The 11,686-nt window shown below is 40.1% G+C and overlaps 1 protein-coding gene across 1 annotated transcript in view; it reads left to right on the top strand.

Moving 5' to 3' along the window:
• The window catches only part of LOC119966916 (dynein heavy chain 14, axonemal-like), a 1,122,002-nt gene extending 1,110,501 nt beyond the window's left edge, over positions 1-11,501 (top strand). Inside the window, exon 77 of the mRNA XM_038798874.1 lies at positions 10,797-11,501. Within this exon, the coding sequence (XP_038654802.1) occupies positions 10,797-11,015 (219 nt within the window). The 3' untranslated portion in view covers positions 11,016-11,501. The remainder of the gene's footprint in view (positions 1-10,796) is intronic.
• Positions 11,502-11,686: the final 185 nt, after the last annotated feature.

The raw sequence follows: 11,686 nt of genomic DNA, 5'->3' as shown, positions 1-11,686 counted from the left end.
CAATCCAGTACAGAAAATATTAGAACAATCCAGTATAGGGCCCATTAGAACAATCCAGTACAGAAAATATTAGAACAATCCAGTATAGGAACCATTAGAACAATCCAGTATAGGAACCAATAAAACAATCCAGTACAGGACCCATTAGAACAATCCAGTATAGGGCCCATTAGAACAATCCAGTATAGGACCCATTAGAACAATCCAGTATAGGAACCATTAGTACAATCCAGTACAGGAACCATTAGAACAATCCAGTACAGGAACCATTAGATCAATCCAGTACAGAAAATATTAGAACAATCCAGTATAGGGCCCATTAGAACAATCCAGTACAGGAACCATTAGAACAATCCAGTATAGGAACCATTAGAACAATCCAGTATAGGAACCATTAGAACAATCCAGTATAGGGCCCATTAGAACAATCCAGTACAGGAACCATTAGAACAATCCAGTATAGGAACCATTAGAACAATCCAGTATAGGGCCCATTAGAACAATCCGGTATAGGAACCATTAGAACAATCCAGTATAGGGCCCATTAGAACAATCCAGTACAGGAACTATTAGAACAATCCAGTATAGGAACCATTAGAACAATCCAGTATAGGGCCCATTTGAACAATCCGGTATAGGAACCATTAGAACAATCCAGTATAGGGCCCATTAGAACAATCCAGTATAGGAACCATTAGAACAATCCAGTATAGGGCCCATTAGAACAATCCGGTATAGGAACCATTAGAACAATCCAGTATAGGGCCCATTAGAACAATCCGGTATAGGAACCATTAGAACAATCCAGTATAGGGCCCATTAGAACAATCCAGTATAGGAACCATTAGAACAATCCAGTATAGGACCCATTAGAACAATCCAGTATAGGAACCATTAGAACAATCCAGTATAGGAACCATTAGAACAATCTAGTATAGGGCCCATTAGAACAATCCAGTAAAGGGCCCATTAGAACAATCCGATATAGGAACCATTAGAACAACCCAGTATAGGAACCATTAGAACAATCCAGAATAGGAACCATTAGAACAATCCAGTATAGGGCCCATTAGAACAATCCAGCAAAGGGCCCATTAGAACAATCCGGTATAGGAACCATTAGAACAATCCAGTATAGGAACAATTAGAACAATCCAGTATAGGAACCATTAGAACAATCCAGTACAGGAACCATTAGAACAATCCAGTAAAAGGCCCATTAGAACAATCCAGTATAGGAACCATTAGAACAATCCAGTATAGGAACCATTAGAACAATCCAGTAAAGGACCCATTAGAACAATCCAGTACAGGAACCATTAGAACAATCCAGTATAGGGCCCATTAGAACAATCCAGTATAGGAACCATTAGAACAATCCAGTACAGGAACCATTAGAACAATCCAGTATAGGAACCATTAGAACAATCCAGTACAGGAACCATTAGAACAATCCAGTATAGGGCCCATTAGAACAATCCAGTATAGGAACCATTAGAACAATCCAGTACAGGAACCATTAGAACAATCCAGTACAGGAACCATTAGAACAATCCAGTATAGGAACCATTAGAACAATCCAGTACAGGAACCATTAGAACAATCCAGTACAGGAACCATTAGAACAATCCAGTATAGGAACCATTAGAACAATCCAGTATAGGAACCATTAGAACAATCCAGTATAGGGCCCATTAGAACAATCCAGTACAGGAACCATTAGAACAATCCAGTATAGGAACCATTAGAACAATCCAGTATAGGGCCCATTAGAACAATCCGGTATAGGAACCATTAGAACAATCCAGTATAGGGCCCATTAGAACAATCCAGTACAGGAACTATTAGAACAATCCAGTATAGGAACCATTAGAACAATCCAGTATAGGGCCCATTTGAACAATCCGGTATAGGAACCATTAGAACAATCCAGTATAGGGCCCATTAGAACAATCCAGTATAGGAACCATTAGAACAATCCAGTATAGGGCCCATTAGAACAATCCGGTATAGGAACCATTAGAACAATCCGGTATAGGGCCCATTAGAACAATCCGGTATAGGAACCATTAGAACAATCCAGTATAGGGCCCATTAGAACAATCCAGTATAGGAACCATTAGAACAATCCAGTATAGGGCCCATTAGAACAATCCAGTACAGGACCCATTAGAACAATCCAGTACAGGAACCATTAGAACAATCCAGTACAGGACCCATTAGAACAATCCAGTATAGGGCCCATTAGAACAATCCAGTACAGGAACCATTAGAACAATCCAGTAAAGGACCCATTAGAACAATCCAGTATAGGGCCCATTAGAACAATCCAGTACAGGAACCATTAGAACAATCCAGTATAGGAACCATTAGAACAATCCAGTATAGGAACCATTAGAACAATCCAGTATAGGAACCATTAGAACAATCCAGTATAGGAACCATTAGAACAATCCAGTAAAGGACCTATTAGAACTATCCAGTATAGGGCCCATTAGAACAATCCAGTATAGGAACCATTAGAACAATCCAGTACAGGAACCATTAGAACAATCCAGTACAGGAACCATTAGAACAATCCAGTATAGGAACCATTAGAACAATCCAGTACAGGAACCATTAGAACAATCCAGTACAGGAACCATTAGAACAATCCAGTATAGGAACCATTAGAACAATCCAGTATAGGAACCATTAGAACAATCCAGTATAGGGCCCATTAGAACAATCCAGTACAGGAACCATTAGAACAATCCAGTATAGGAACCATTAGAACAATCCAGTATAGGGCCCATTAGAACAATCCGGTATAGGAACCATTAGAACAATCCAGTATAGGGCCCATTAGAACAATCCAGTACAGGAACTATTAGAACAATCCAGTATAGGAACCATTAGAACAATCCAGTATAGGGCCCATTTGAACAATCCGGTATAGGAACCATTAGAACAATCCAGTATAGGGCCCATTAGAACAATCCAGTATAGGAACCATTAGAACAATCCAGTATAGGGCCCATTAGAACAATCCGGTATAGGAACCATTAGAACAATCCAGTATAGGGCCCATTAGAACAATCCGGTATAGGAACCATTAGAACAATCCAGTATAGGGCCCATTAGAACAATCCAGTATAGGAACCATTAGAACAATCCAGTATAGGGCCCATTAGAACAATCCAGTACAGGACCCATTAGAACAATCCAGTACAGGAACCATTAGAACAATCCAGTACAGGACCCATTAGAACAATCCAGTATAGGGCCCATTAGAACAATCCAGTACAGGAACCATTAGAACAATCCAGTAAAGGACCCATTAGAACAATCCAGTATAGGGCCCATTAGAACAATCCAGTACAGGAACCATTAGAACAATCCAGTATAGGAACCATTAGAACAATCCAGTATAGGAACCATTAGAACAATCCAGTATAGGAACCATTAGAACAATCCAGTATAGGAACCATTAGAACAATCCAGTAAAGGACCTATTAGAACTATCCAGTATAGGAACCATTAGAAAAATCCAGTACAGGAACCATTAGAACAATCCAGTATAGGGCCCATTAGAACAATCCAGTACAGAAAATATTAGAACAATCCAGTATAGGGCCCATTAGAACAATCCAGTACAGGAACCATTAGAACAATCCAGTATAGGGCCCATTAGAACAATCCAGTACAGAAAATATTAGAACAATCCAGTATAGGGCCCATTAGAACAATCCAGTACAGGAACCATTAGAACAATCCAGTATAGGAACCATTAGAACAATCCAGTACAGAAAATATTAGAACAATCCAGTATAGGAACCATTAGAACAATCCGGTATAGGAACCATTAGAACAATCCAGTACAGGACCCATTAGAACAATCCAGTATAGGGCCCATTAGAACAATCCAGTACAGGAACCATTAGAACAATCCAGTATAGGGCCCATTAGAACAATCCAGTACAGAAAATATTAGAACAATCCAGTATAGGGCCCATTAGAACAATCCAGTACAGGAACCATTAGAACAATCCAGTACAGAAAATATTAGAACAATCCAGTATAGGAACCATTAGAACAATCCGGTATAGGAACCATTAGAACAATCCAGTACAGGACCCATTAGAACAATCCAGTATAGGGCCCATTAGAACAATCCAGTACAGGAACCATTAGAACAATCCAGTATAGGGCCCATTAGAACAATCCAGTACAGGAACCATTAGATCAATCCAGTACAGAAAATATTAGAACAATCCAGTATAGGGCCCATTAGAACAATCCAGTACAGAAAATATTAGAACAATCCAGTATAGGAACCATTAGAACAATCCAGTATAGGAACCAATAGAACAATCCAGTACAGGACCCATTAGAACAATCCAGTATAGGGCCCATTAGAACAATCCAGTATAGGACCCATTAGAACAATCCAGTATAGGAACCATTAGTACAATCCAGTACAGGAACCATTAGAACAATCCAGTACAGGAACCATTAGATCAATCCAGTACAGAAAATATTAGAACAATCCAGTATAGGGCCCATTAGAACAATCCAGTACAGGAACCATTAGAACAATCCAGTACAGAAAATATTAGAACAATCCAGTATAGGAACCATTAGAACAATCCGGTATAGGAACCATTAGAACAATCCAGTACAGGACCCATTAGAACAATCCAGTATAGGGCCCATTAGAACAATCCAGTACAGGAACCATTAGAACAATCCAGTACAGGAACCATTAGATCAATCCAGTACAGAAAATATTAGAACAATCCAGTATAGGGCCCATTAGAACAATCCAGTACAGAAAATATTAGAACAATCCAGTATAGGAACCATTAGAACAATCCAGTATAGGAACCAATAGAACAATCCAGTACAGGACCCATTAGAACAATCCAGTATAGGGCCCATTAGAACAATCCAGTATAGGAACCATTAGAACAATCCAGTATAGGAACCATTAGAACAATCCAGTACAGGAACCATTAGAACAATCCAGTACAGGAACCATTAGAACAATCCAGTATAGGAACCATTAGAACAATCCAGTATAGGGCCCATTAGAACAATCCGGTATAGGAACCATTAGAACAATCCAGTACAGGAACCATTAGAACAATCCAGTATAGGGCCCATTAGAACAATCCAGTACAGGAACCATTAGAACAATCCAGTACAGGACCCATTAGAACAATCCAGTATAGGAACCATTAGAACAATCCAGTATAGGGCCCATTAGAACAATCCGGTATAGGAACCATTAGTACAATCCAGTATAGGAACCATTAGAACAATCCAGTACAGGAACCATTAGAACAATCCAGTATAGGAACCATTAGAACAATCCAGTATAGGAACCATTAGAACAATCCAGTATAGGAACCATTAGAACAATCCAGTACAGGAACCATTAGAACAATCCAGTAAAGGGCCCATTAGAACAATCCGGTATAGGAACCATTAGAACAATCCAGTATAGGAACCATTAGAACAATCCAGTATAGGGCCCATTAGAACAATCCGGTATAGGAACCATTAGTACAATCCAGTATAGGAACCATTAGAACAATCCAGTATAGGAACCATTAGAACAATCCAGTATAGGAACCATTAGAACAATCCAGTATAGGAACCATTAGAACAATCCAGTATAGGGCCCATTAGAACAATCCGGTATAGGAACCATTAGTACAATCCAGTATAGGAACCATTAGAACAATCCAGTACAGGAACCATTAGAACAATCCAGTATAGGAACCATTAGAACAATCCAGTATAGGAACCATTAGAACAATCCAGTATAGGAACCATTAGAACAATCCAGTACAGGAACCATTAGAATAATCCAGTAAAGGGCCCATTAGAACAATCCGGTATAGGAACCATTAGAACAATCCAGTATAGGAACCATTAGAACAATCCAGTATAGGAACCATTAGAACAATCCAGTACAGGAACCATTAGAACAATCCAGTAAAGGGCCCATTAGAACAATCCGGTATAGGAACCATTAGAACAATCCAGTATAGGAACCATTAGAACAATCCAGTATAGGACCCATTAGAACAATCCAGTATAGGAACCATTAGAACAATCCAGTATAGGAACCATTAGAACAATCCAGTATAGGGCCCGTTAGAACAATCCAGTAAAGGGCCCATTAGGACAATCCGGTATAGGAACCATTAGAACAATCCAGTATAGGAACCATTAGAACAATCCAGTATAGGAACCATTAGAACAATCCAGTATAGGGCCCATTAGAACAATCCAGTAAAGGGCCCATTAGAACAATCCGGTATAGGAACCATTAGAACAATCCAGTATAGGAACCATTAGAACAATCCAGTATAGGAACCATTAGAACAATCCAGTACAGGAACCATTAGAACAATCCAGTAAAGGGCCCATTAGAACAATCCGGTATAGGAACCATTAGAACAATCCAGTATAGGAACCATTAGAACAATCCAGTAAAGGACCCATTAGAACAATCCAGTACAGGAACCATTAGAACAATCCAGTATAGGGCCCATTAGAACAATCCAGTATAGGAACCATTAGAACAATCCAGTACAGGAACCATTAGAACAATCCAGTATAGGAACCATTAGAACAATCCAGTACAGGAACCATTAGAACAATCCAGTATAGGGCCCATTAGAACAATCCAGTATAGGAACCATTAGAACAATCCAGTACAGGAACCATTAGAACAATCCAGTACAGGAACCATTAGAACAATCCAGTATAGGAACCATTAGAACAATCCAGTATAGGAACCATTAGAACAATCCAGTATAGGGCCCATTAGAACAATCCAGTACAGGAACCATTAGAACAATCCAGTATAGGGCCCATTAGAACAATCCAGTACAGGAACCATTAGAACAATCCAGTATAGGAACCATTAGAACAATCCAGTATAGGAACCATTAGAACAATCCAGTATAGGGCCCATTAGAGCAATCCAGTACAGGAACCATTAGAACAATCCAGTATAGGAACCATTAGAACAATCCAGTATAGGGCCCATTAGAACAATCCGGTATAGGAACCATTAGAACAATCCAGTATAGGGCCCATTAGAACAATCCAGTATAGGAACCATTAGAACAATCCAGTATAGGGCCCATTAGAACAATCCGGTATAGGAACCATTAGAACAATCCAGTATAGGGCCCATTAGAACAATCCGGTATAGGAACCATTAGAACAATCCAGTATAGGGCCCATTAGAACAATCCAGTATAGGAACCATTAGAACAATCCAGTATAGGGCCCATTAGAACAATCCAGTACAGGACCCATTAGAACAATCCAGTACAGGAACCATTAGAACAATCCAGTACAGGACCCATTAGAACAATCCAGTATAGGGCCCATTAGAACAATCCAGTACAGGAACCATTAGAACAATCCAGTAAAGGACCCATTAGAACAATCCAGTATAGGGCCCATTAGAACAATCCAGTACAGGAACCATTAGAACAATCCAGTATAGGAACCATTAGAACAATCCAGTATAGGAACCATTAGAACAATCCAGTATAGGAACCATTAGAACAATCCAGTATAGGAACCATTAGAACAATCCAGTAAAGGACCCATTAGAACTATCCAGTATAGGAACCATTAGAAAAATCCAGTACAGGAACCATTAGAACAATCCAGTATAGGGCCCATTAGAACAATCCAGTACAGGAACCATTAGAACAATCCAGTATAGGAACCATTAGAACAATCCAGTATAGGAACCATTAGAACAATCCAGTATAGGAACCATTAGAACAATCCAGTAAAGGACCCATTAGAACAATCCAGTACAGGACCCATTAGAACAATCCAGTACAGGAACCATTAGAACAATCCAGTATAGGAAGCATTAGAACAATCCAGTACAGGAACCATTAGAACAATCCAGTATAGGAACCAATAGAACAATCCAGTATAGGGCCCATTAGAACAATCCAGTACAGGACCCATTAGAACAATCCAGTACAGGACCCATTAGAACAATCCAGTATAGGGCCCATTAGAACAATCCAGTACAGGACCCATTAGAACTATCCAGTACAGGACCCATTAGAACAATCCAGTATAGGAACCATTAGAACAATCCAGTATAGGAACCATTAGAACAATCCAGTATAGGAACCATTAGAACAATCCAGTAAAGGAACAATTAGAACAATCCAGTATAGGGCCCATTAGAACAATCCAGTATAGGAACCATTAGAACAATCCAGTATAGGAACCATTAGAACAATCCAGTATAGGAACCATTAGAACAATCCAGTAAAGGAACAATTAGAACAATCCAGTATAGGAACCATTAGAACAATCCAGTATAGGAACCATTAGAACAATCCAGTATAGGAACCATTAGAACAATCCAGTACAGGACCCATTAGAACAATCCAGTACAGGACCCATTAGAACTATCCATTATAGGAACCATTAGAACTATCCATTATAGGAACCATTAGAACAATCCAGTATAGGAACCATTAGAACAATCCAGTACAGGAACCATTAGAACAATCCAGTACAGGACCCATTAGAACTATCCATTATAAGAACCATTAGAACAATCCAGTACAGGACCCATTAGAACAATCCAGTACAGGACCCATTAGAACTATCCATTATAGGAACCATTAGAACAATCCAGTATAGGGCCCATTAGAACAATCCAGTACAGGAACCATTAGAACAATCCAGTACAGGAACCATTAGAACAATCCAGTATAGGAACCATTAGAACAATCCAGTATAGGAACCATTAGAACAATCCAGTACAGGACCCATGAGAACAATCCAGTACAGGAACCATTAGAACAATCCAGTATAGGAACCATTAGAACAATCCAGTACAGGAACCATTAGAACAATCCAGTACAGGAACCATTAGAACAATCCAGTATAGAAACCAACTGTCAGTTATTGCTGTTTGAATGCTGTGTGTCAGTTACTGATGTTTGAACGCTGTGTGACAGTTAGTGATGTTTGAAATACTTGTGTCAGTTACTGATGTTTGAACGCTGTGTGTCAGTTACTGCTGTTTGAAAGCTGTGTGTCAGTTACTGATGTTTGAACGCTGTGTGACAGTTAGTGATGTTTGAAATACTTGTGTCAGTTACTGATGTTTGAACGCTGTGTGTCAGTTACTGCTGTTTGAAAGCTGTGTGTCAGTTACTGATGTTTGAACGCTGTGTGTCAGTTACTGATGTTGGAAAGCTGTGTCTCAGTTACTGATGTTTGAACGCTGTGTGTCAGTTACTGATGTTTGAAAGCTGTGTGTCAGTTACTGCTGTTTGAAAGCTGTGTGTCAGTTACTGATGTTTGAAAGCTGTATGTCAGTTACTGATGTTTGAAAGCTGTGTGTCAGTTACTGTTGTTTGTATGCTGTGTGTCAGTTACTGATGTTTGAATGCTGTGTGTCAGTTACTGATGTTTGAACACTGTGTGTCAGTTACTGATGTTTGAATGCTGTGTGTCAGTTACTGATGTTTGAACACTGTGTGTCAGTTACTGATGTTAGAACGCTGTGTCAGTTACTGATGTTAGAACGCTGTGTCAGTTACTGATGTTTGAACGCTGTGTGTCAGTTACTGATGTTTGAATGCTGTGTGTCAGTTACTGATGTTTGAACACTGTGTCAGTTACTGATGTTATAACGCTGTGTCAGTTACTGATGTTTGAACGCTGTGTGTCAGTTACTGATGTTTGAACGCTGTGTGTCAGTTACTGATGTTTGAATGCTGTGTGTCAGTTACTGATGTTTGAACGCTGTGTTTTCAGTTTCTGATGTTTGAACGCTGTGCGTCAGTTTCTGATGTTTGAATGCTGTGTCAGTTACTGATGTTTGAGCTGTGTGTCAGTTACTGATGTTTGAATGCTGTGTGTCAGTTACTGATGTTTGAACGCTGTGTGTCAGTTACTGATGTTTGAACACTGTGTGTCAGTTACTGATGTTTGAATGCTGTGTGTCAGTTACTGATGTTTGAATGCTGTGTTTTCAGTTTCTGATGTTTGAACGCTGTGTGTCAGTTTCTGATGTTTGAATGCTGTGTGTCAGTTACTGATGTTTGAACGCTGTGTGTCAGTTACTGATGTTTGAAAGCTGTGTGTCAGTTACTGATGTTTGAACGCTGTGTGTCAGTTACTGCTGTTTGAATGCTGTGTCTCAGTTACTGATGTTTGAATGCTGTGTCTCAGTTACTGATGTTTGAAAGCTGTGTGTCAGTTACTGATGTTTGAATGCTGTGTGTCAGTTGCTGATGTTTGAACGCTGTGTGTCAGTTACTGATGTTCGAACGCTGTGTGTCAGTTACTGATGTTTGAACCCTGTGTGTCAGTAACTGATGTTTGAACGCTGTGTGTCAGTAACTGATGTTTGAATGCTGTGTCAGTTACTGATGTTTGAACGCTGTGTGTCAGTTACTGATGTTCGAACGCTGTGTGTCTGTTACTGATGTTTGAACGCTGTGTGTCAGTTACTGATGTTTGAAAGCTGTGTGTCAGTTACTGATGTTTGAAAGCTGTGTGTCAGTTACTGATGTTTGAACGCTGTGTGTCAGTTACTGTTGTTTGTATGCTATGTGTCAGTTACTGATGTTTCAATGCTCTGTGTCAGTTACTGATGTTTGAACGCTGTGTGTCAGTTACTGATGTTTGAATGCTGTGTCAGTTACTGATGTTTGAACGCTGTGTGTTATTGTCTGATTGCTGCGTATTGAAGACTTCAGTTGTGGTGTTTTTAAAATCATATTGTCTCATTTCAGATGGCCCGTCAAAAAATTTCATCAGATGTCCGTGGCGAGATGCAGATTGTGGGCAATTTCTATGAGTGTCCCCTGTACAGGTCTTCACGGCGGGCTGGGTCCCTTTCCTCCACTGGTCAGTCTACCAACTTTGTCATTGCCATCAATCTGCCCAGTGTTTTGCCAGGAAATCACTGGGTGACCCGTGGGGTGGCATTGCTTTGCCAGCTGGATGATTAACATCTCCTCCGTCTTACAGTTTACCTTTAATGTCCTGTGGTTCGAAATCCAAGCTTAACTCCTGTTTGATTCAATTCTGCCAATGTCTATTCCCCTGGAGTGCATTTCTTACCCTTCCAGTGTCTCACAAATTCCAAACTCCATCCTATCACTGGATCTAATATTCCATTCCCATTGACCCGCGAGTTTACACATCGAAAGCCTCCGGAATTCCAAAAATGCACTCCCCTCCATTCGGATTTCATCAATCTCATTCCTATCGCAGAATATTCCATTCCAATTTATTCCTACTCCTTTGACTGGACAAGACTGGCCATGATTCCTGGCAGGGACAGTCCTGTGATTGGGGAGGAAGCAGAATTGTGTTTGATGTTTGTGTGTCTGAGAATCTGCTCCGTGTCCTTCTCCTTTCAGAGGTCCCTCTGCAACTACCACCTGAGGAGAGTTTGTTTTTTCTATCAGAATAAAAACGATTGCTTTAATTTCTCCACGTCTCCTCACTGTGTTTTTATTATTCATTTCCGGGATGTGGGTTCTCTGGTCAGACCAGCATTTGTTGCCCATCCCAACTTACCCTTCAGAAGGTGGGGGTGAGCTGCCTTCTTGAACCGCTGCAGTCCCTGAGGTGTAGATACACCCACTGTGCTGTTAGGGAGGGAGTTCCAGGGTGT

Source organism: Scyliorhinus canicula, chromosome 6 (genome assembly GCF_902713615.1).
Source record: "Scyliorhinus canicula chromosome 6, sScyCan1.1, whole genome shotgun sequence".
NCBI classification, from domain to species: Eukaryota; Metazoa; Chordata; class Chondrichthyes; order Carcharhiniformes; family Scyliorhinidae; genus Scyliorhinus; species Scyliorhinus canicula.
The sequence above is the reverse complement of the archived record's forward strand: the minus strand, read 5'-3'. Positions and strand labels throughout refer to the sequence as shown.